Source organism: Gallus gallus, chromosome 31 (genome assembly GCF_016699485.2).
Source record: "Gallus gallus isolate bGalGal1 chromosome 31, bGalGal1.mat.broiler.GRCg7b, whole genome shotgun sequence".
Classification (NCBI taxonomy): Eukaryota; Metazoa; Chordata; class Aves; order Galliformes; family Phasianidae; genus Gallus; species Gallus gallus.
In genome coordinates this window covers 280608-306116 of record NC_052562.1, presented here as the reverse complement: position 1 = coordinate 306116, position 25509 = coordinate 280608, and the positions used below count along the sequence as shown (strand labels likewise).

At 40.6% G+C, this 25509-nt stretch overlaps 1 protein-coding gene and 1 long non-coding RNA gene across 10 annotated transcripts; both read right to left on the bottom strand.

Moving 5' to 3' along the window:
- Positions 1–288: 288 nt before the first annotated feature.
- BTN3A2 (butyrophilin, subfamily 3, member A2) lies at positions 289–10592 on the bottom strand. 6 transcript variants are annotated; one of them, XM_040654056.2, is made up of 13 exons: positions 10432–10592; positions 9908–9985; positions 9645–9707; positions 8630–8902; positions 7708–7806; positions 7028–7054; positions 5870–5896; positions 5330–5356; positions 4844–4870; positions 4350–4376; positions 3015–3035; positions 1572–1598; positions 289–1064 (listed from the first exon to the last, which is right to left on the bottom strand). In XM_040654056.2, exons 3-13 carry the CDS (start codon positions 9703–9705, stop codon positions 523–525), a joined length of 1158 nt encoding a protein of 385 aa, XP_040509990.1. In that variant the 5' UTR covers positions 9706–9707; positions 9908–9985; positions 10432–10592; the 3' UTR covers positions 289–522. The 6 variants fall into 6 exon arrangements, with proteins under 6 accessions (XP_040509990.1, XP_040509989.1, XP_046760801.1 ...); XM_040654055.2 differs by lacking the exon at positions 9908–9985; XM_046904845.1 differs by lacking the exon at positions 9908–9985 and having other exon boundaries at positions 5330–5350.
- Positions 10593–14424: 3832 nt separating this feature from the next.
- LOC101752152 lies at positions 14425–25509 on the bottom strand. Of its 4 annotated transcripts, XR_005842230.1 has the most exons (5): positions 25294–25503; positions 20391–24566; positions 18368–18459; positions 14543–14601; positions 14425–14439 (listed from the first exon to the last, which is right to left on the bottom strand). It is a non-coding gene; the product is annotated as an uncharacterized LOC101752152 (long non-coding RNA). The 4 variants fall into 4 exon arrangements; XR_005842229.1 differs by having other exon boundaries at positions 18368–24566; XR_005842227.1 differs by having other exon boundaries at positions 14543–24566; positions 25294–25509.

Genomic DNA, 25509 nt, shown 5'->3' with positions numbered 1-25509 from the left:
TTTTTCAGTTTTCAATCAAATTTTATTTAGGACAGTTTTATACTGAGGAAAAGTAGTAGGATTTAGCTAGCTTTTTCATGCTGGCTTAGCCGCAATTTGAATTGAAGGTGCAAATTAGGTCATTTAATTCTAGGTGCGTACTTGTGAGCTCAAAATGCATTAGGCTTCCACATTCAGTCAGTTGAATGTAGCCGCTGTTTACTGTAATTGTAACAGACTGTAACTGTTAGATAAAAATGAATATACAGTAAATGCTACAAAAACTGAAATAAATACATATCACTTAGGTTTGTGTGTGTGTGTGCTTTTATTTGTTTATTTGCTTGTTTTTAATCCAGACAGAATAAAATACAATTGCAACGTTTGATACGTTTCAGTTTTTACAAAATGAGCTCTTACGGCAAGATGGCTCCCTCTGAAGTACTTCAGGGACTATTTCTTACTTAACCATGCTTTTTAACGATGAAAATACATTCTTTTCTTCTTCTACATTTTTGCATCCTCTATTATTCACCACATTGCTCATTCATTAATCTCCTCACCCTGTGGAAGAGGATCATAGGTCTGAGGTTTTACAGGACGTACCCCCAGCCACTTGCCACTTGAGTCTGGACTGAAGAATGGATACAGTTTCCCAGTAAACTCCAAAACGACAGACCCAAGAGGGCTCATTTCTTCAACATTGTAGAATGAAAGCTCAGAGCTTTCCACATCCAGGAGAACACCCACCACACTGCACTGTTTGCAATCACTTACATCCTCCCTACCAGTTAATATGTATTTTCCCTGAGAGTACTGTAGACTGAATAAACCATTCACCGGGGGAGAAATCCCCATGTTGTTCATTATCACATCCCTAACCTTCTCACTCACCACTCCCAGCTCCCACTGTGATTGGTTCCCCACCTCCACTTCCCAGTAATGTTTTTTGTCTGGAAAACCTTCAGTAGCTACCACCATCGCTTTGAGGGCTGTCTCTTTCTTGTCTGAGGACTTTACCCTCCTTTTGTCGTCACTAATGCAGAGGTTGGGGTGTTTGCATTTCTGATCCAGAGTGATATTAACTTGGAAAACAAAAATTAAACAAAAGAAATTATTTCTGATTTTCAGGAAAATAAACAAGAATGTCAAAGGAAGAGAATACAGACGACAAATGGTAAAATAAATAAATATGTAAATTTATACACCAGGAATGTACCGTAGTTTCCCAAGACAAAAACTCAATAGGAAAACCAATCTGCAGTGGGACATGCCTTTTCTCTCGCTTCATTGTGGCTTAATTAAACCATCTGCACTCATATTGACTCATCAGTTTGCTTTTTGAGTAGAACACAAAGCCACATAACATTTAAAAGGTCTTAAATGGAGCAGATACGATCCATTTCAATTCATGATTTTTGACAACAGTGTAAATGGGAGATGCCTACAAAAGACTGTATGCCTGTTTCAACAAACAGGCTTAATATTTTTCCCAAATTATTACATCCTGTGAATTCTTTGTGGCACAAATGATAGGCATATTTATGTGCATGGAAGAACCTGAGGTTAATGGCAGGTGAGTCTTGGCTTACCTGCATTGCTACGAGCTTTCCTGAACTCTGGAAGAAAGAAAAAAAGAAGAAGAAGAAGGAGAAGAATGGTTAATTTAAATTACTGCAGAGTTAACATTCCTGCTTTTGGAGCTGTATAATGTTACGGGGTGTAGATTTCAAAGAAGTACAAAATGGTTGGGGTTGGAATGGACCACTGAGTCCATCTGTACAACAGAGCAGTTTGCCCATACCATTGCCTCACAGAATCATAGAATCAGCAAGGTTGGAAAAAACCTCTAACACCGTCCAGTCCAACCATCCACGTATCATTAATATTTCTCACCAAACCATGTCCCTCAGTACAACATCTAAATATTTCTTGAACACCTCCAGGGTTGGTGACTCCCCTTCATCCCTGGGCAGCCTGTTCCAGTGCCTGACGGCCCTCTCTTGAATAAGTATTTCCTTGCATTCAACCTGAATCTCCCCTAGCACAACCTGAGGCCATTCACTCTAGTCCTGTTGCTAGTTACATGGGAGAAGAGGCCTCACCACTTCACCATGATCTCCCTTCAGGGAGTTGTAGAGAGTGATATGGTTACCCTTATGCCTCCTCTTCTCCAAACTAAAAAATCCCAGTTCCCTCAGCCACTCCTCGTAAGACTTGTGCTCCAGACCCCTCACAGCTTCATTGCCCTTCTCTGGACATGCTCTGGGGCCTCGATGTCTTTCTTGTAGTGTGGGGCCCAAAACTGAACACAGCACTCGAGGTGACCTTCTTGGCCACGTGAACACATGGCTGGCTGATGTTCAGCCAAGAGTTGATCAATATCCCCAGGTCTATTTCCTCTACACAGTCCTCCAGCCACTCCTGCCCCAAGCCTGTAGTGCTGCATGGGGTTGTTGTGGCCAAATTGCAGGACACGGCATTTGGTGTTGTTGAACTTCATCCCTTTGACCTCAGCCCAGCAACCAGCCTGTCCAGATCCCACTGGGCCTCCATAGGGTCTTCCTATCCCCAGGCAGATGGACGCTTCCTGCCACCTTGGTGCCATTTCCAAAGTTCCTGAGTGTGCACTCAATGCCCTCATCCATGTCATCCATAAAGATACTGAACAGGACAGGCCTCAGTACTGACCCCCGGGGAGGACCACCTGTGACTGGTCACCAGCTGGATTTCACTCCATGCACCACCACTCTCTGTGCCTGGCCTCCCAACGAGCTGGATTTAACTCCATTCACCACCACTCTCTGTGCCTGGCCTCCCAGACAGTTCTTCACCCAGCAAACAATGTATATGTCCAAGCCACGTGCTGCAGCTTCTCCAGGAGAATACTGTGGGAGACAGGTGACTTTCAAACATCTACAAGCAGGGAGACTCCACGACTTCTCTGGGAAACCTGTTCCAGTGCTCCATTTTGATTTAAACATTTTGATTACATTTGAAAATGTGATAACGTTCATTTTCTACTTTCAACTCACTCAGTTCATTCCGGACATTTTCTGGAAAACAGAGAAAGTTATGTTATAGCTGTGCATGGCAAGGATCTCCTGCAGAATCTCAGATAATAATGACTATTTCCAATACTACATTATTTAAATGTGACTGGGCCTAGGACTCAGGAAAGGATGCTAGTGTAACTTCAGAGTAGAGGTTATCCAAATCCAAGCTAGTCACCTGGGCTATCTGTAGAGTCATAGAATCCTAGAATTGTTTGTGTTGGAGAGGATTCTTAGAATTCATCTAGTCTAACTCCCCTGCAATGAACAGGAACACCTACAGCTAGATCAGGTTGTTCAGAGCCTGGTCCAACCTGACCTCGATTGTCCCCATGGATGAGGCATCCACCACCTCCCTGGGCAACCTGTGCAGTGCCTCACCACCCTTACTGTAACAAAGTTCTTCCTTATGCCCAATCTAAATATCCTCTTTTAGTTTGAAACTGTTTCCCCTTGCTCTGTCACACAGACAGGGCACAGTACTCCAGGTGAGGTCTCACAGCTCTGAGCAGAAGGGCAGGATCACCTCCTTCACCCTGCTGGTCACACTTCTTTTGACACAGCCCAGGACACAGTTGGCTTTCTGGGCTGCAAGAGAGCACTGCTGGCTCACATCCAGCTGCCATCCACCACTACCCCCAGGTCCTTTTTGACAGGGCTGTGCTCCATCCTTCCATCCCCCAGCTTGTATTGACTGTGGAAGTTGCCTCAACCCAGATGCAAGACCTTGCACTTGGCATGGCCCATTGTGAGGAGGAAGAGACAAGTACATCAGAAAATTTATTCTCTGCTCTTTCAACCATCTCTCCCTTGAATGCTTTCACCTCTCAGAATGGAAGCCAGGAATACTGCCTTAGCCTTGATGTCCCACTTGTAAGGATTTACAGGGGCTGTGGATATGCTTCACACCACAACAAGCAGAACCTTTACGTTGCCAAGAGTCAAAGTGCATATGAATGTGTCTCCCTCTCTCTATAGGTATTATTCCCCTCATTAGATATGTCAGTGAGTTAGTAGAAAGAGACATTTTTTCTCACTTACAGAAAAAAAAAAAAAAAGAACCTCTGCCGGACTCCTTAAATGATACTCCCTTACTATGGAAATAGACATTCCAGAGACAAAGATTGTGGCAGATACAATCTTTTTTTCAGGGACAACTAAGCCTCAAAGTGTGAAAGAGAGAGGTGAGTGCTGTGACGGTCCTCCAGTCCTTTAAAGATCTCAAAATGTTTCACTAGTCCATTCTAAAATAGTATTTCTGATCAAACAAAACTTAAATGTTTTTTAAGGACTTTTCTAAGTTAAAATTATCCTTACCAATTCTTTTCTCTGCATCCTCATTTTCTGCAAAGAAACAAAATTAAAAGCCCATGAAAAGTTAGGAAGACTGTAGCAGGTGAATTATGCTGCACTCATGGAATTATAGAATATTAAAGTTATAGAACACTTTAAATGCAACTGATCTGTCTGTATATGTAGAACATCTAAATAGATATAGTTACATACAGATAGCTATATTTAGTTGGCTAGCTAGCTAGCTAGCTAGATAGATAGATGCTCATTATATAGAGATACATAGGTATATATATACCTATAGATAAAAAGAGGGTTGGTGTTTACACGTACATGTATAACACAACATTCAAATTATATTTTTGTTGGATTAGGGAAGTTAACCTTTGCAAGATATAAATTCTAGGGTATTGTCCAATTCTATTATTTGAAATTGCATAAAACGCCACTATTTTATCAGAATAACATGTGACAAATGTATAAAGAAGTAGAAAAGTAGAAAAACAATGTTCATTTACCCTTCTCAAATCTCCTCCCCTGTTCATCTAAAAAGGAAAGAAACAAAGCAGAAATAACAGTGAAATTCATTTCTCAAGACGAAAATTCACAAAATCTGACTGAGAATTTCAGCACTGAAGAGTGTGTTCATTTGGGGAAATGAGGCCTAGTATTAAGCTCAGAATAAAATTTAAGGCATGTGAATAGGTCATCAAAACTGATAGGGTGAATTGTCTGCTGGAGGCACCCATCCCTGTCTATTCACAGTAAAAGGAGTCTAGATGATTAGTTTAGACTAGATATATAAAATTCATTGACTAAAACCAGGTGGTATTATTATTAACTGCTATTACTATCTTCAATTAATCGAAAATCTGGAGAAGAATGACATTTTCAGTATGGGCACTCTCTCATGACCCTTTTTTTCTTTTTAATGAAAAAAGGGTTCTTCTAACTAACAATCTTCAAGACCAATATAACAAAGAGAAGTCAAAATATGCTCTTACCCAGTTTCCGTTTGAGTTCATCTATATCTGAAAAAGATTTTGATTAAATATTAGAAAACTAATTCTTTTCCCTCCCTGACATAATTTGCACGCCCAGCAAACTTGCTGTCCAGAGTCAAACCAATACACAGGCTTTATATTCGTACAGTGTAGTCCTAACCAGTAGCAAAGCTCCTAGATTTTTCATAAAGAGTTCAGAAAACTATATATTTTCTTTTACTTTTCCAGGTTCTGGAACTAATCATGAACCATAATCCCAAATTAAGAACATATTAAATTAGATTAATTACTTAATTAATATAATTCACTGATAGAGCAATTTGCAAGCTCACATACTGACCAAAAATACTTCTCAAACTACATGCTCTGAGGTATTTATCTTTACATGGATAATATAAAAGGGAACTTGATGACTTTTAAAATTTGATTATGCAAAAACAGTACAGCTACAAATATTTCCTGAGCTCAACCTTCAGCTGTTCCTAAAGAATTACATGTTTATAGAGAGAAATCACTAGGAAAAAACACTGTCAGGCTTACCTTGCTCAATTTGCTTTCGTGCATTTTCTGTGAACAGAAAGAAAGATGCTTAAATCCTAAAAAATAATTCTCCAAACACTTAGCATTCAGTTTTTAAGACTACACAGCAGTGATTAAACCACAACAATTTCTACAGATATTTGTATGAGTGCATTTGCATGTACATCCATATACGTATGCACATAATCTATTGGTGGGATTTCCTAGGGAACAGTCTTCAAAAAGGTATTATTTTCTTCATAGTCTCAAGTTTAAACTATTGCAGTACAGTCACTGACGGAAACAAAAATTGTTTTCCCAAGTTAAGCTTGCTTCATGCAACGTTTGAAACAAAAGCAATAGATGTCAAGCACAACAACCGATTTGACATCAAGCCTTGCTTTCTCTGCTGACGAACTCCAGAGGTCCTTCCAATCTCAATGATTCTGTGGAAACTGATGAAAAACTTTCCAGCAATGACTGGATACAAATTTCAATAACGCTGTCTGAGGGTTAACACCCAGTTTGGATTGTTTGGAATTCACGGCTGCATTTAGACCAGGAACCTTCATCTATCTTTACAGTTCTTGTAGTCATTAGATAGTAAAGATTTCCCCCAGTACAGCTCAAAAGGATAAGCTTGGTTCCTGCTCTGAACTGCAGCCTGATTTCCATCATTACTTGTGAGAAAGATGAAACTGTCTAAAATAAGTCATATCATTTTCTCTTTTCTTTTGACTTGCTGATTTTTTTTTTTTTTTTTTAATGAGCATTAAAATCACAGACATCTTATAGGTGCCTAATTTTCACATGAAACTCATTTCTGCACTGAAAATATTCTACTGCTTTAAAGAGCCTGGACGTGGCAGCTAGGGAAACGGTCAAAAAATCATTTATCTGAATGTGAAAAACTTCTAGATACATGGTTGGTCACAATAGGAAAGCCTGCCAAGGTTATGCCTGCAGGGTGATGCACAACAGAAAGAAATTAACTGCTTCTTTCGACATTGACAGACAGTAGATAGGTTGGCCAAACCTAAACCCCAGTTTTTAGAAAGCTTTCATTAAACAGCTTTAGAAATACAAATAGCCCCATTGTTTATACCAGTGGCTAACTGTGTGTATACTGCAGTCTCTATTGCAGTGTTGATGATGAAAAGAGGCATCAATATTACTTACGTGCACGCGTGATTTCCTTATTGTTATCTGAGAGAGAGAAAAGGGGTGGAGAGGGAGAAAGAAAATGTTATCCAACTTTCTTCCTTGTTTGCTTGTAAGATCGCATATGAAACCTTGGATATTCTGTAGTGGTTATACGTATTGTTTGGTAAAGAACATTTATTTTCAAAATATCTTGGTTTATATATACTTTCCATTAAAATTACAAGAAATCTCACATAATTTAATGAATAAAATTAGTGGTGCTAAAAGAAAAGCATCAGCCAGTGCACTTCCTTGGCAGCTGATTTGCGTTGTTGAACTGTCTTAGGAACTACTGTATTAAGCAGTAAAATAGCTTGCAAATAAATGGAACCAGTGGATATCTTTGGGTATGGTGACATATTTCAGGTATTTGCAAGAATACTATTTCAATCATGAGATTAAGTTGAGGTAATTATTTCACTACAGTAATGTATTGATTTATCTTCTAGGACATGACTATAAAGGATTATACTCTAGGATGTTGGAGTAGTTAACAGTTGCTTAAAAAAAGAAATACAATCTGAGTAGAAATACTGTGAAGTCAAGGCTGAAAAAGTACAGGAGTGTCTCATAACCCTGCACACTCCCCAGATAATTATGAATATGATGGCAATGTTTTCAACCAGATTGCATTTGGCATTATGAGTGGAACTTACTTCTGATTTTATAAATTGCAGCGAGGACCAGGAATATGCTCAGGAGCAGGATCACAACAAATGCCGCCAGCCAAGGGGAGGTGGAGGGAAAGAAGGCATCTGCAAGTTATTCAAGAGATCAATTATCATTGTTCTTGCAGAGCCAACTGTTGATGTATCCTCTGTTCATTGCTCATGTCTGGTTTCAATAGCCTAGTTGTCACTTTCAACTAGGCAAACCATCAGCATAAACCTGGAAACAACCTTCAGAGTATCATGATCTAGAGCAAGATATGATCGTGGCTGTACTTGGTGAAGTCTTAAAGTTGTATGGTCAGGCTCTTATAAAAGCTTTGAACATGGCTAAAGATATAGCTGAGTTGGTAACTGCTTGTGCTAAAAGTGTTGCGTGCGTAGTACACTGTATGTCTGTAGCAGTAGATTGTAACGACATTTAATTTTACTAGGAAGCCCAGAATAAAATAATAAATATTAATAAATACCACTGCTGCTGCTGCTGCTAGTAGTAAGAATAATATGATTAATAATAAGGTTAGCCATGTTCCAGTTAAACTAGTCATCTCTGTCAACAACAGCTAATTTACCATTACTTCACATACTACACTCTGAATCACTTTTGGAGAAATCTGTTGAACTCCTTTGAATGCAAACAAACAAACAACAACAACAAAAAACTTTTTTATATGTCTAAAGTGAAACAAAATGAATTTGGATCTAAGTTCCATTCATAGACGCCTGAAGGAGCAGTTCACCAGGACTTTATATCCCTGAGTTATTTTCTTTGTGTGTCATCAGAGGTTTGTCTAAACCACAACATCAGGTGTTAAGAAAACTGTTTACTCTGCACCACTATAAATACGTGCTCCTGGGGCAATTTGGTCTGCATGCATTAGCTCACTACAAACTGGAAGCTCATACCTACCTGCAATGGCAACTGAAGATTCTGTTGATGTTTTCAGTTGTTTATCTAGAATGCGGCAGGACATGGAGTTTCCAGATCCTGCTTTAAGAACAATGGAGCTGCTGACACCGGCAGTGCCAGTGTCAGCAGAGAGAGGAGTTCCTGTGATGTTGTCTCCTCTACTGTCTGTCCACAACAGCTGAGCTTCAGAAAACAACCTTTCAGATAAACATTTGAGTCGAATACCACCATCCTCATAATCATCCACAACAAGCAATGGATCATGCCCAACACCTACAGAGGAGATTGAGAAACAGGAGATTTTAAAGGGGAGTCTTCGAGAAGTTTTGCATTTGTGAAGTCCTATCAGCACTTTACTCGTTGAAGCTGCAGCCCTTATCATATAACTTTAGCATGTACTTGGGTGATCAACCAGATTGTAGAGGACAAGCTTGAGAATTAAACAACATGAATTAGCTTGAAAAGGAAGTTATTAAAAGCTATCTCTTTTTTAAGTGACCAGAATCAAGTACTTGTGCACAACTGCCACAGTTACAGTTAAGATACGGTTAGTATTAGTGTTTAGGGTTTAGAATTGCAGTTTAGGATGGGGTTCAAGTTAGGGCTTAGGGTAAGAGTTAGGTTCAACTACTTAGGTTAGCTGAGTTTATTCATCTCATCAAGTTTTGGCCATTTAAAATATATGCATTTCCCTGAGGCAATCATTTTGTAGAGAAAACGTGGAGAAACTGCACTCCCTACACATGATTAATTCCTTTGGAAGAGTACTGTAGGATAAATTAATTACATTATGCCTGTCTTCTATCAACTACACAGGCTCAGATACAACTGAGCACTCAGATGCTCAGTTTCAATCCCAGAACACGCATCTGTGCTTCCTGAAATTGAAATAAATCATCAAAAACCGGACCTTCTGGAGAGGAAAAGAGTTATGGGTGTCATCCTATGTATTATTCATAGTCCCATAAAAGAATTCAGCACAGAGGAAAATTCATCCATTACAGAGCAAAATTACCTGCAGTGGGCTGGTGTCTAGATGCCAACACCAAGAGGAAGATGACTGCTGTCAGCCCCATACCTGTATGACAGAAAAAAGGGCTATGTCTAAAGGAAAAATAAAGGATGCAGGGGTCTACGCATCAAGAGGTGAGATGCATGGGAGGAAACAACAGGAAAGGAAACAGTACAATATACTGGGGGGGGGGGGGGGGGGGGAAGAAAAAAAGATCATATTGCAAAAACACAACGAAAATAAACAACAAGGATTAAAGTGCCTATCAGGTCGTCCCTCATGACTACCCTTGCTGTGGCACTGCCATTTGAAAGGACAGCAATGAAAACCCTGGAGTGCACCAGCTGCAAGCAGGGACATAAAGATGGATGAACGTCAGAAAGGAAAGTAATGCCTCACAGCAAAGAAAGACAACAAAATGGAGGAGAGGATTAAGGGATCCATTCCCATTTTATGCTGTCAGTTGCATCTGAGTCTTACCAAACGGACTGTACAACCACATCTCACTTGATGAGTGTGGATTTCCCGCTGCTTAACTTGATTTTGAGTCCTGTCAAAAAGAAACTATGTCTTCAAGACAGATAGTCAAGAAGGTACGTTTGAGGTTTGTACTGTGCCTAACAAACAACAGTTCACCGTACAGACACACGCATGAAACATCATTCAGCAGCTCCCAGACATAATCCCAAAGGGTTTTTTGTCAGGGTAACATCTGAAATATCTACCAATCAACACAAGTCAGTACAACACAACAACTGCAGGAGACAGGCGAAATATTCAGAGCTCTTACCTACAGAAGCATCTAAATGAACTACCAATTGTGTCGAACCGAAATGCAGACCTGCATTTCAATAGTACTGCTTTAGATTTCCACAAACGCAGCTGCACCCTCCTGAAATCCACATGCAAGTTCTTAAATCTGTCAGCAGTGCTCAGAAGGATTCTGGCACCTTTGGACTCTACCAACCAGTTTTCTTGATCATAAAAAAAAAAAAAAAAAAAAAAAAAAAAAAAGAACAACTTATATTTCCAAAGGTTACCTATTAACCTCTGCAATGCAGTAAAAAGAAGGTGGGAATAAAAATAATAGGTGTGGCAGGGAATTTACACTTCTTGTAGTCAAATACTCTGTGGGAGGTAAAAAGAAGTATAAGGTGAAAACTTCAGAAAAAAGAAAAAAAGAAAAAAAAAAAGGTTTCTAAAACGTTGAGGAAAATTAACCCCAAGAAGGAGTTAACCAATGAATTTTTGATGGATACAACAGGATACTGTTGGCCTTCCAGGCTGCAAGCCCACACTGCAGGCTTATGTCCCACTATTTGCCCATCAGAACCCCCATGTCCGTCTCTGCATCACTGCTCACTCAGGGTTTTTCTACCAGTCTGTACTGCTATCTGGGATTTCCCTGATCCAAGTGCAACACAGTATCACAGAATCTTTAGAGTTGGAAGGGATCTTTAAAGGTCACCTCGTCCAGCTCCCCTGCCATGTGCGCAGCTAAATCAGGTTGCCCAGGGCTTGATCCAGCCTTGCCTTGAAAGTCTCCAGCTCATTATTTTATCTTGTGCCCACTTTTTAAGCTTGTTCCTCTGGATGCTGTTCCTTCCTTTTAATGTAACAACTGCTCCACTCGGCATCATCAGCAAACTTGCTGAGGGTGCACTACATCCCATTGTCTAGGTCACTGATAAAGACTATAAAGAGCACTGGTCCCAGGATGGACCCCTGGGGTCACTAGCCCCCCACATGAACACTGAGTTGCTGACCACAACACTTTGGCTGCAACCATCCAGTTTATTTCTTATCCACTGAATTGTCCTCCCTTCAAATCTCTCTCTCTCCTACTTAGAGATAAGAATGTGATGTGACAAAGAAAGCATTTATTTCTTTGAGTACCTGAAATGACCCTGTCCAGTCCCATTCTATTCTAAAGAGCCTAAGGGAGCAGACACACACCTCAAGCAAATCACTAAGAGAGCCAGCTACTCCAAAACAAAGCTTTTGGATAAATGTGTATTTCTTTAAAGGGAATGTAGGTGGGGTGAATACATATGAAACAAATTCAATTGCAGAAGTAGTGCGGAAGTGTTTCAAGCAGAGGAACACACTGAGATATATTAATACTTTAGGAATTTAACTGTTGAAAAAAATCTCAGATCATACATTTGAAATAAGAATTACATGAAACAGTTGGAGTAACCTCTACTAGTTTTGGGGTTGTGGGGTTTTTTTTTCCTGGTTTTGTTTGTTTTGTTTTGTTTTGTTTTTCTGGTTTTCTTTTAAATGAACTATTTGTTCAACAGGTAACTTCCTCAAGTGGAAAAGAAAATCAAATATTTAGATGATGCTATTTGCCCACATAGTAGTTTCTGTATATTATCTATTACAAAAGAGCAGCTGTTGAATAAGATGGCACCTGAACTTAGAAGAAAGATGTCAGTCATCAAAACCTGGCTGAAAATGCCGCTCAACAAATGTTTACAACTGAAAAGACAAATGAACTGTATAGCCCTAACAAGAAACAGAAGAGAGTTGTAATCATTGATGCAGAATTTACATGACTCATAAGAATTGGTTCTTTGTTAACTCTTGGCAAAGTTGTGTTGATGCCTTATCTCAGACTCAAACAAAACGGTCTCACCAAAATCTAGTTGTTAACAAATGCGTGACTATGTCAAAACTTAGAGTGATCAGTTCCTGTGCCTTTCATCACCTTCCCAAACTTATGATGTCTGTAGAGTTCATATTTGCCTCAGGTACATTGTCTAAGGGATATAGTCTCTACAATGACTGATGTCAAACACAAATGTGTATGAATTAGAAGATGATGTTTTAACCCAAAGGTTCAGGTATCATATACTAAACACACAACTTTCTCTATGCAAAGTATTTTAAACAAATGAATAGCTAAAGTTACTTTTGCAACTGTATTGTACAATTTAACTTCTCCATGCACTCCATTAGTGCCTCATATTGCCAGAGCTGCAGAAAAGAGAAGGAGTGAAAGCAAATGGGTAAAAGGTGTTGAGATGTGAAGTGTTGATGGGGAAGCTGAACATGCCCTTGTGCTTGTCCAAAACATTCACAAAAGACAAGGAGAGGACTCGGTGATGTATGTCATTAACTCCATTACTCACTTTCAAACGCATTCCCTGAAAGTTGTTAAAGAAGCGATAATTATTTCAGGAGGATTTGGTCCTGTATTACACAGTGCACCATTCTTAGGCCTAAAAAATAGGTATTTTCAGTTACTTAGACAACTATGAACACAGTCTTTGCAAGATTTCTGTGAACTCTTATTAAATTTAACTGCCTTCTTTGTCAAAGGCAAACAAGGGGAACACGTGGAGCCAGGAATTCACTGGTAGTTGGGTACAGATTTTAATAGTTCATTGAAAATACAAATATTAGCATAACCACAGTAATATAAACAGTTATAGCCCTGATTATCCAATTGCCACAAGGAAAAATAAAACTTACAACAGATATACCAAAAAATTCCTAGAATCTGTCTTTTTTCTTCTCTGGGGTTCTGCTCAGTTTTTCATGTCTCTCAGTGTCTCACATGTACGTTCAGCATTGGTACAGTTAAAACGACACAGTCGTCTCTCAACCCCAATGAAAATACAGTGTTAATTAGTTTTCTTATGCTTTCCCCATTCGTTTACAGCTTAGCGATTTGAATTCCACCAGGTAAAAGTCACGTGAGCACTAGAAAATCATTCTCATATCTATAACAAAGAGTTATAGCTAGCTGCCATATTGCAAATCTTGTAGCCTGCATTGGTGCATTACCATAGAAGTTGTGACCTTTTACTAGTCTGTACCTCCTGAAACTACAAGGCTGCAGTGTACAAATATCACAGCTGGATGAATCAAATAAACAATATCTATGAAACATTCAACTGTTGGTTGATTCAGTGGCTTGGATGTACAAAATGGAGAAAACACCAACAAGATGGGACAGGATGCCTGCCTGAGTTGAACTGCGTGAGCAAATTCTCTGACCCCAAAGTTAAGGGAGAACAGAGCATCTGGTGCTGGATAAGGCAAGAGAAGAATAAGACATCAGTATCTACACTGCTGCTGGTATCTGTAGGGACACCAGAAGGTAGTATAGTTTAGCAAAAAGTTTGGACTATTTATTTCTTCATCCATTTTTACCTGCTGAAGTTGAGTTGGACTGACTCAGACTCCATATTCTCCCTCCAAGCTTTCAGGCTCCAGTTGTTCTAGAGGTGCTGCACTGGGGTTTTTCTTCCAAGGTAGCGCAAAATGAACTTGATCATAGCAAAGGAAAATCCATTCTTCACTACAGTGGAAAGGCACACACAATACACTTTCCTCTTTTCTATTTTTTTTCTTTTAATGTGCATACAGAAATAGTTCAAGTTTTTCAGCCTTGGTTGTATGCTCCGTATGTGTGTTTATATGTCTCTATATATTAATATGTACACACTATATATGTGTATACACATGCACACACATCCTTGATGTCAGATCCTGTGCATGAAATCATCTGCATGCACTTGGCCTCCATGGGAGAGGAGAATGAAGAAAGGGATGAATTTAGGAAAGAATCAATTTAGGAAAAGCATAAGCAACATTCCACGGATAAAAGAACAAGAAAAATGAGGTGAGTGATCTGCTAGAATGAAATTGCTTAAACTCACACCGTCTCAATAACAGAGTTTCCAAGGAGGCTAAGAAACACACATCGCTGGGAATTCCAGATGAGGTGGCTGCTGGGGCTTGGCTTCTACTGCCTGTCTCATGATGAGGCCAGCCTGACCTTTCCCTGAAATACATTTTGTTTGCATTAATTCAGCCTCTTTGTGGCTTTTGCTGATTTAATGCACAGCTTTAGGGTCAGGCTTCATCATACCTACTCGCCAGCTTACATGAGTGCCAGAGGGCTCTGCAAGAACCTCAGCATCTGCAGCAATGAGAATGGAAATATCTACAAAGACAAGATGATACGTAATATATCCATAGGAATTATGTTTACCCTGCAATAACATTTGTATAGTGGACACATCCTGTATCTCCAGTATAGCTTTCCTCTCTGAAATCAGGCTGTAGCAATCCCCAAAACGAATGTTTTCTGTTTCAGTAGCAGTAGCAGTGCTAAAGAATGCAGCCCTAAGGTTTAGGGGTACCTGAGTAGCCTGTAGGGTTTTGAGTAGGGATAAGGTATGGACTGGCTATTGTTCAAGATAAAATTGTTGAGGAGAAGCAACACGTGCCCTGAAAGCTGGGGATCCCCATGGAGGTAAGAGTTGCAGCTAAAATGAGAAGAAGGGGGACAAGTTTCTGAATGCTTAGATCACTGAGCAGGGCTACAGGTAGCCAGTATGGGGGAAAAGTCCCATGTACAGATTCCGTGAAAGAAAAGGCTTCATATAGAACAGCTCAGACAATAAAAAACACTGCTGTAATATCACCATAAGGTCAAGTGTCTAGGTTTTTATATGAAAAGGATGTTCTCTCCTTTGAGTTTTATGAAGGATACTATGTATGCATGGTTGGAAAAGACACCTTCAATCACAAAGCTACACAAAAAAAAAAAAAAAAAAAAAAAAAAAAAGTGACTCTACGTTACTATGGTAGGAAGAAATTTGCAGAAGAGACATAGCACCTCTGCCAATTCAGCCTAACACAGACTAAACCAGGTGATGGGTTTTAGTGAAGCAAGATCAGTTGTATATTATACCACGGCGATTTAGAAGTTCCATCTAGTCTTTGCACAAAGAAAAATGTTGTATCACAGGATAGGAACTGCCTGTGAGTGTGGTGTGGGCTCTGTTTTCCTAAAAATAACTGAACACTGCATGGCTTGAGTTGGAAGAGATCTTAAAAGCCATCTCACTCCAACCCTCTTCCATGGGTAGGAACAACTTTCACAACAGATTACTCAGAGCCCCAGATAACCTGGCCAAAAGCTTCACAAATAGCCTTTTATAGACATTTTAACATCAAACACCACAGAAAGACTTTGGAGGAATCAAAGAAATGGAAAGACCTTTGCAGATCTTGGCCTAGAAATTGTTCACAGATCTGTTTCCCCAAGCCCGTGCAGAGCCCATGGCAAACCCTGGCTCATTACACGTGCCAAAATACAGCTTGTTAAAAAATCACAGCCTTATTTCCTAGGACATCCAGACTGAGACACCTTGGCAAGGCTTCAGGTTTGGCCAGATACTGCCATTATCTGCTCCATCCCTGGAGACGTTCAAGGTTAGGCTGGATGGGGCCCTGCACAGGCTGATTCAGCTGTAGATTTCCCTGTTCACTGCAGGTGAGTTGCACTAAATGACCTTTAAAGGTGACTTCCCACTCACATGATTCTACATGGTATATTCACTAAGGAATAGCTGTTCTATGAGCAGTGAGCACTGCTTTCCATATTGGTTGAATTAGCCTATCCACACTGAGATCTTGAACAATGCTCTGTTCTCATGCACTACCATCAGATGTCTTTACTTGTATCACACACTTCAAATGTTTCCATATCTTGCTTAAATGCTTGCATTCAAGCCATGTGTCTCATACTATATCTAGCAGTATGCTCCTTTCCTTCCCAAGCTGTCCAAAGTGAAAATGCATCTCAGTAATGCAGCACTTCAAGAGATTATGTCAAATACTCCTGAGAAGAGTTTAGGAGAGAATGCAACAGACTCCACTCCTCCAAATATGTGGAGGGAAGATAAAATCAATCAGGATATTCCCAAAGGCAGAGGGAGATACAGGAGCAAGGGCACGCAGAACTACTCCACTGTTTGGCCAACGGCCAACTGGTTTCAGTGAGGACAAAGATGATATATAGGGTTATATTAAAGGTCAAAACAAATAGGACTGAAGGGTAAACAAGAAACTACAAAGCCAATTGAAGTTGAGGTAAATAGTAAACTGAAGGCTCAGAACACAAGCTGAAGGAACAATAGCTGCTTGAAAAAGGCATCAGATTGAAAATGTGAAATAATAATGTAGAGTAGGGAGTTGAATTGGCACCTCTGACAAAAAATCTGGGCATGAGGACTTAGTAGCTCTCCTCAGAAACATGTAAGGGATTGCTGATATTTCATCCAGAAGAGAAAAAGTTTGTCCATTGTTGTTTTGGTATCTCGTGGGATCTACCTTCTTGGTTCATGGTTTCTTTGATACGGTCCCTTTCTGATGTGCTAGGTCTTACCTTTGAGACAAACCACAGAGCAGACCAAAACTGAATACAGAAAACCTTTCGATCATGCAGGTATTCAGGAGGTCCAATTTAATTGGCCTTTCTCATTTTTCCCCTATCTGCATATGGGAGTTTGAAGAACTACTAAAAGGAGGAGGAAGTATATTTGCACAGAAAATTGTCAGGAGGTGGACCTCACTAAACCACAAGCCATAAAGAAAACTGAATAGATGAGCTGGCTGCTTGAAGGAGGCCCTGAAACAGAGTGGGGAAAGGGGTACGCAGTCAGTAAGATGAGGCTGAAAGACATGGGTTTATTTCTTCTGAAGAAGAGAAAGCAAAGGATGACCAAATAGCTTCGTAGAATCACTTGAAAGTCAGCAATAAAGATGACAGGGTCAAAAACTGCTTCTTCCTGCTCAAGCAGAATCGCCTAGAGCAGATGCCAAAGACCAAGTCAAGTCAGATTTTGGATATGTCCAAGGATGGACACTCTACAGTATCTGTGAACAGCCTGCTCTTGTGTTTGACCTCTCTCACAATTACAAACAAACAAACAAACAAACAAACAAACAAATAAATAAAGTGTTCTCTTGTATTCCATATGATCCTCATTCCTAGTAACCTAGACAACACTTCAGAGCTGAGCAAAGAGGCAGACCTGTCATTCCTGTCTTCTCTAAGAAGTACTTAAAGGGAGTTTATAAACAAGAAGGAAGCATTTTATATGATCTGATAGTGATAAGATGAGGGAGAATTATTTTAAACTAGAAGAAGTGAAATTTAGATTAAATATCAGGAGGAAATTTTTTACCCAGAAAGTGGTGAGACACAGGAGCAGGATGCCAAGAGAAACTGCAGATGCCCCATCCCTGAAGGCACTCAAGACCAGGTTGGATGGGGCCCTCAACAGCCTGATGTAGTGGATGGCAACCAGTCAATGGCAGGAAGGTTGGAACTGAGTGGGCTTTAAGATCCCTTCTAAGTCTTCCCTGGGCACCGCCTGTTCTCGAGTAAGCCCTGCAAGTAGAGTGGTGGTTTCAGAGAAGTGAAAGAAACAATTTGATTTTTGCTAAAACACTGACAGGACAAAAGATTGGGTTCTTTCTAGCGTGGTTTATTTTTCCTCAATATGTTGACAAACTGAAAAGAACGGGAGGAGAGCATATGCATGCAGCATGTCCTTCTTTTCCTCACTAGATAGATTGGAATAATCACAGCTGGTCCTATGTAAAAATATTATGGAGGAAATAGCATTCAAGAACAATGAGTCACGTTCAGTTTACGATTTGATACTGAAACAGATACAGTGATAATCCTATGTCATTTCTTTCAGACAAAGAGGATTTGGAGAAGGACTTAGGTAAGAATATGGTTTTGATAATTCTTCGAGTACTTCTAGCCAGCAAGCTGTTTACATCCCTAAAAGTGCAATGAGATGTACAACATCTTGACATGAAGTTTTTCTGGATGTGACTGCTCCCTTTCTCAAATGTAATTGTGACCAGTGTTGATGGCTGATCATAAATTCAAAGATTCAAAATACCATTACGATCAATTTTCCATGAATATTTTGGACCTTTTGTCATTGAGTGCAATGGCATAATTTTAAAGCATATCTGATCATCCTTTGGACTCCTGTTAAAAAAAAAAAAATGTTCAAGTCAGTAATATTTTCTTTTCCTTTTATTATTCTTTTTCCTTTCTTATGTGTTGCCTGTTGGTCTACTTAGATGCACATGAGAAGATACGCATTGCAGGTAAATAAATACAGCAACCAAGACAGTTTTAATGCAAACTTAGAAGTTAATGAGAAAGAAAATCAGCTATTTCACTGAAAATGAAGATAACTTCTTTCTAGTTAAATGGTTATAACTTCCATTAAGTGGCTATGAACTCTATTTCAGTTTTAATCACAGCTAAGTTTATAATATAGTACGGCTGCACTTCTATGAGTCCTGTGATACTTTCTTTCCTGTCTGTAATCCATCCACCTTGAGTTTGCAATTCTCCTTGAGATTCCTTCTCACTTATCAAAGCCATTATTTTGCAGGATACTCTGATAAGAAATGTACACTTGGTAAGAGAACATCTTCAGTAAATCTTCTTCTTGTGAACCTTACAAAAAAACATGCAAGCGTTCAGACCAGCATGAGGAAGCCATATACGAGGACAAAGGGATTGCACAGATTTCATCACAGTTCAGTTCACTTTCCTTCTTCAGTATAGACATCAAGAGACATGTTAAGATTTTCCTGAACTGTGAATAATCCTTCTTGCCAGAACCTGCTCTACCTAAAGCTAGGACAGATCTACAGGCAACCATAACGTGTTATGAGTTGTTTCATTGCAAAAAGACCTGGGGGTACTGGTGGATGGAAAGCTGGACATGAGCCAGCACTCCGCCCTCGCAGCCCAAAAAGCCAACTGTATGCTGGGCTGTATCTAAAGATGCATGACCTGCAAGTCCAGGGAGGTGATCCTGTCCCTCTACCCTGCTCTGGTGAGCCTTCACCTGGAGCACTGCATCCAGATGTGAAGTACAGTCCAGTACTCCAGTACAGTCCCTCAGTACAGGAGGGACATAGACCTGTTGGAGCACATCCAGGGAAGGGCCACTGAAACGATCCACAAAATGGAACACCTCTCCTGCACTAATTCAAAATGTGCTAGTGTTTACCTGTTGTGCAGCTTGGTGTCCTGTGGGCTGGGTTTGTCCAACTTCGAAAAACTGAACCACAACAGAGAAAAATCTCATAAAATTATTACTGGTGTTAGTAACTAGAACAACCTTTCAATATAATACATTTTAGTAACTAGAATATCTTTACCTTTCAGGTAGAATAGAACCTGAGTTGGGTAAGTGGTTTAAAAATTTTATTTTCTTGGAATACATACTGGTGCTTTAGATAAAGTCAGGCCTTGGGCAGAATCTCAGTGATGGCAATAACTGCACATCACAAGGCAACGGAGGACAGGCTGACAAGTACTGAACTGTGCATAAGATTCACAAAACCCTTCTGTCTCGTTTGCTTCTGCAGATTTCTGGAAAGCTTGGAACAGGGCAGGTAAGCAGACAGGAGAAAGGGTGGGCAAATGGTGTATTTCTCTGTCCAGATTCTCCTGAAATGACATTGCCATGATCTTAGAGATCAGCCAGCTGAGCTGGAGTCACAGGAATAAGCCTTCACTTTAACTGGATAAAACAAAATGAAGCTTGGATGTGGCTATTGAAAATACTGAGAAAAGAAGTTGCACAACTGTGTTCATGTGAGGTCTGAATGTATAATAATAACAATAATAATAATAGGAATAATAATAATAATCATCATCATCATAGAATCACAGAATTGTTCAGGTTGGAAAAGACCTTAATGGTCACTGAGTCCAACCACAACCTAACCAAACTACCCCAACTCCAACAACGCTCTGCTAAATCATGTCCCTGCGCACCAGATCCACACTGTTTTTAAACACATTCAGGGATCATGACTCAACCACCTCCCTGACACAATGGAAAAGTGAAAGAGAGATTAATTATAACATGTGTGAAAGACGGTGAGAATCACCTGGATTTGTCCGCAAGAGGGCCATCATAGCTATGACAACTCCAAGGGACTTGTAGGCTCCTACCTCTGTTGCTTGTCCTGTTTGGGGGAAAATGTTTCAATTCTTTGTCAAATCATGCCATGATTACTGAAACCCTGAAACGCTTCAGCCCATTTCCACTCTGAGGAGATGACCCTGAAACACTCTGTTCACTGGATCATTCTCATTTTCCCCTCCAGTCCCCATTACTGTGAATCCTGAATGCCAGCTCCTCGAGCTCCAAGTGCCAGGGGCTCCAGATTTTGAGGACAACGCATGTGAAGCTGCCAGCCTGAGCAGCCCCTCCACAGTCCCTGTCCTGGTGGCAAAGGCAGGGTTTGCAGCTGGGAAACACTACTGGGAAGTGGACGTGGACCAGCAGCAGGACTGGGCGCTGGGGGTCATAAGACAGAAAGGGAAACGAGGAGCAAGGAACACTTGCTAGTGAGGACTACTGGGCGCTGCACAGATCCAGGGGAGTGATTATCGCTATCCAGGGAAAAAGAACGCTTGAAAAGAAGGAAATGAATGAGACAGTGATTGGTGTGCTTCTGGACTTGGACGAATCACAGATCTTCTATTTTGGTACAGCACGGAGGAGCAACATGGTGAGAATACCTATAAACCTTGGAAAAGAGTCTGCAGAAGTGTTCTACCCTTTTCTATCAAAAGGGGAAGGGAGATTCAAGCCTGTTTGCCATCAAAATATTCCTGTTCCATTAAAGATTCCGTAAAAAGCACAGAGATTTCTCTAGGGAAAGATAGTTCAGACAAAGGTAGGAGGGAAAAATTACAAACAAGCATCAGCACAATGTAAAACTAAATGCAGAAGAAAGATGTAGATGACAAAGGCACAAAATTCTAGAGAGAAAAAAAGAACCAGCAAGTGTAAATAAGACTGGAAACAGATTCAGAAAAGCCTGGTTAACTGAATGAGTTCTTGTTACAGAAGAAAGTCTCAAGTTGCATCATTGCTTATTTTAGTGCCATAACTACTAGCTGAAGGCACTTCAAACAACCTGTAGCTCTTGTCAAATGGTCTTTCCTATTTGTGTTTAAGGTTGATGGAAGCCACCCAATTAGGCAAGCCCAATTCCACTATATGTGCATCAAAAAAGGAATAAATGTATTCTGATGGAAAAAAAAAAAAAAAAAAACATATTTAAAATATTTTATTTCTTAAGCTCCTTAGAATATTTACGGTAAGATACACTGCTGTATGAACTGTGGTGCCAGCCAGCAGAGTGAATGAGGGTGCTACTGTCAGCAGCTGATGGGACTGGTGGGGTCTCAGGCTGGGGTACTGGCTACAGGGATTGGTATGAGCGGACTGAGTGCAGCTACTGGAGTTAAGCCAAGGGTGTAGGCTGTAGATGTGGGATCAGCCATGGGAGTGGGTGAGGGTCCTATTGTCAGTGATTGGACTTGCAAGGGCTCCACAGTTTATGATCCCAGATTGCCATCTGCTTGGCAGATTGATGAGCTGTCTGGGGGTCTGTTATTGGAGTCAGGTTGAGGCTGTAGGCTGCAGAGTGTAGCACCACTACTGGAGTGAGTGGGGCACTAACGTGAAGTACTGGAGGAAGTGTGGGTCTTCTACTCCCAGTCGTGGGATGGGACTGGTATGTTTTCCCAAACTGAATACTGATGGTACCGGTGTGAGTGAGACAAGTATCTTCACCCCAGAGTCAGGAGTAGGGCACTGGGTCACAGCCACTGGGCCTGGCATCAAATACTGTGTCTCTCAAGTGTGTATATCTTCTCCAACCTGATGTGCATGGGATGTCCATGTATATTCACTAGCAAACTTTAAGCGAGTAGCGGGGGGATTGATTTGGGTAAGGTGATCAGGTTGTTGGTGGGTCTGTGCTTGAACTTGAGAATGTGATGTGCTTGAGAGATGTGTGAGTGCGTGCATTTGCAGAGAACTTCAAGTTAGACATACTGGTGTGCAGTATACCTAACTTGACATCCATGTGTCAAGTATGTGTGTACAGTATGTCTAAATTCTATCCGTGAAGTCATGTGAGAGGACCTAGGATCTGGGCAGGGTTTCCAGGCAGAATGAGACACCACACTGGGTCTGCCTGATGAACACAGAGACCAAAAGAGGTACTCAGAGTATCCAAAAATACATCTATGCCTGTGAGTGCTGTATTCCTCTCTAGAGAACTTCTTTCTCTATCAACTGGGAAGAAGGAAGGAGTCTTGGCAGTCTGTGTCTGTTATATGTGAGTCCTCTGTGTAAGTGCTGTTGAAAGTAGCCCTTGGCTGGGGCAGCCTTTGTGGCCACAAGTATCAGTGTCCCATGTGTGTCTGTGTGTCTCTAGGACATGTTCTCAGCTTGCTCCCAGTTCAATGTGCAAAGAGGAAATGAGAATAGTGGGATTTAATGTGCCTCATGAGGTAGCTGATTTCTGGCCACTTCACCCTCACTATCTGCTCTAGGTGAACAAAAAGATTATCCAGCCTACTGATACCTGTGTGCAGAGCCTCCTTGGGTAATTATGATCTTGCCAGCTGCTGAATAATTATTCGAGGTGACTTATTGTGATAATCATCTATAAAGGGAAGGTACAGTGTTGAGGGAAACTCCATGGTGGAATACAGTGAATATGCATGGAATATGTTCTATGACAGTTCCCTAAGCAGCATAACCTACTACCTTAGATATTAGCTACACAGGCTGAAATTGGTGTGCTCTATGACACTAAATGACTCTGAGAGACATAGCATGGAGAGTTGAGAGGAATGTGAACACCACGGCCAGGCTCCATGATAACACTGTAGGGATGGGAACTTGATGGTACCACGGAAATGGTAAACTGCATGGTTGTCACCCTGAGCCTGCAGTTCTTAATTTTCTGTCGTACCAATTGCAATAAATGTATGTATGAGTGGAGTCACTGAAGATCCATGAGAAAGCAAGGAAACACTTTAAATGGCTTAAAATAGGATGAATTTTGTAGAAGATAACAGACAAGCTGGGAAGACTTTGCTGACTTCTGGGGTCAGACAGAGCCATTTCTAAGTGAAAGGAACTTCTGCAGAAAGAAACACTGATGGCAAGTTGCCTTCAGTAGGCACTCTATTTTTGCAACTGACATAGAAAGATCTGCCATGACTGGTGATCATCCAGTAACAGAAGTCAGAGGTAATTTTCAGCAGTGTGGTTTCAGCTCATCAGAAAGCTTTCCCATGCTAGCACAGTAGCCAGCTTTTGTACGTAGGCGTCATGAATGTTTCCTGTGATGATCAATGCACAGAAAGAAAAAAAATCATGCTCTTCTTTACACCTGATGGAATGATCTGTACACAGACATACACACAGAAAACAATAGTGATCAGTTCCTGGGCTTAGAAAACACTTGTGTAGGTTCATAGAAACACCGGGAGGCTCTCTCTACCCATTGACTAGTGGCCTGAAGTCAGGGTTTTCCTGCAGAAATGGCTCAGGGAAGGCTTAGCAAGCAATGATGGAAGAATTTTATGTTTCTATTTGGTGGCACAAAGCATGGGGCTGAATACAATGTCATATGATCTCAGACTCTGAATTTTAGTCATTAATTAACCATGCATTTTCACTTCAACCCTTCACTTGTCATCATCATCAAACCCCCCTGCAATTCTTAGAGGCTCAGTGTCAGAACTGGTTGCAGCTGAACCTGTTGAGAAGAAAGGAAAAAGCTTCACATTCCGGCTGTGATGATTAACAAAGGTAAAAGTGTACAGCAATTTTTTCTGATGAACACTGAAGAATGACAACTTCTTGGATGAGATGTCCAGGAAGATCCCAATCTTCTGTGGTCTCCCACTCACCATCAAACGGGTCCAAGGATCTGAGAGGGCCCAATACTCTTGCCCATCTGCTAACCCTATGACCCAGAAACCATTCTTAGGGGACAGAGCAACTGTCTCTTTTCGTCTCACAGTCTCCTGGGCAACACCCAAGTTCCAGTTTCGCTTCTTTCCAACGTCTACTTCCCAGTAGTGTCTCCCCGATCTGTAACCTTCCTTTGCCAACAGAAAAGTGTGGGAATCAAATCTCTCGTCCTTGTCAGGCACCTTTCTGATCACACCAGTATCTGTTACACTCTTCCCATCTTCAGACACTTGCAGTCTAGGATGAGCTGTGTCAGCATCAAGGGTGACATCAACTGCAATAAAAAGGTAATTTCTTAAGTACTAAATAACAAGAGGTCTACTGCTTTGAGACTTTCTATTGGTTGATCCTATGAATTTATTCCCTCGCCTTGCCTTGATCTCCACTCTGTTAGGCCCTAGGAAATTTCTTTGCACTAGGATATCTCCATCTTCTGGCAACCCAAGTCACCTCCCTTCTCTTTTGTGTCTCATCTGTGACATACTGAGAGACACCAGCATGCAACAATGGCATGCAACATGAAGGAAAAATGTAAGGAGATTACAAGCTTTTGATTAAGAAATCAGTCAAACAGTAAGGAAGTGACCAGAGGATAAGGGCCGTGCTTTGGAACACAACTCCTCTTTGAACAAAACCAGAATCACAAAATCTTCTTGTAAGGGAATGAGGAATAATTCCAGTCGCCAGGGTTTCATGATAAATTCAGTAGCTTTGTATACGCTTAGCAGTAGTATTGCTCTAGCTGAACACCCGGAAGCAAAATTCTCCTTCTTATAAAGACCAAATCTCTACGTTTTTAGAAGAAGCAATTCTGTTTTGTATCCTAGAAGAACAAAAATTATTGAGACATTTCTAGGACAGCAAATGGATAATTGAAGGATTCAAAGTCAGTTCTTGCTGTTGTGCTGTTACTTACAGAACAAGAGGCCTGAGGACAAATGGTTACTCAAGAGCTATATTAAAGCTTTAAGAGGTGGGATTCAGAAGGGTATTTTCCTTACCTTTATGTCTTTGTACACGCAATAACTCTACAGGGAACAAAAAAAAAGGAAGAAAAGAGTGTTTTCAGGAGATCAAGTCTCCAGTGACCTAACAGCCCACGCTGCTGGCAGATGATCAAGCACTTGTGTTATTGCTTGCCTGTTCTGCAGGTAAGAAAGCCATTTTATAATGATTATCTTCCATGACAAACAACAAGAAAATTCAAAACCAGGAAA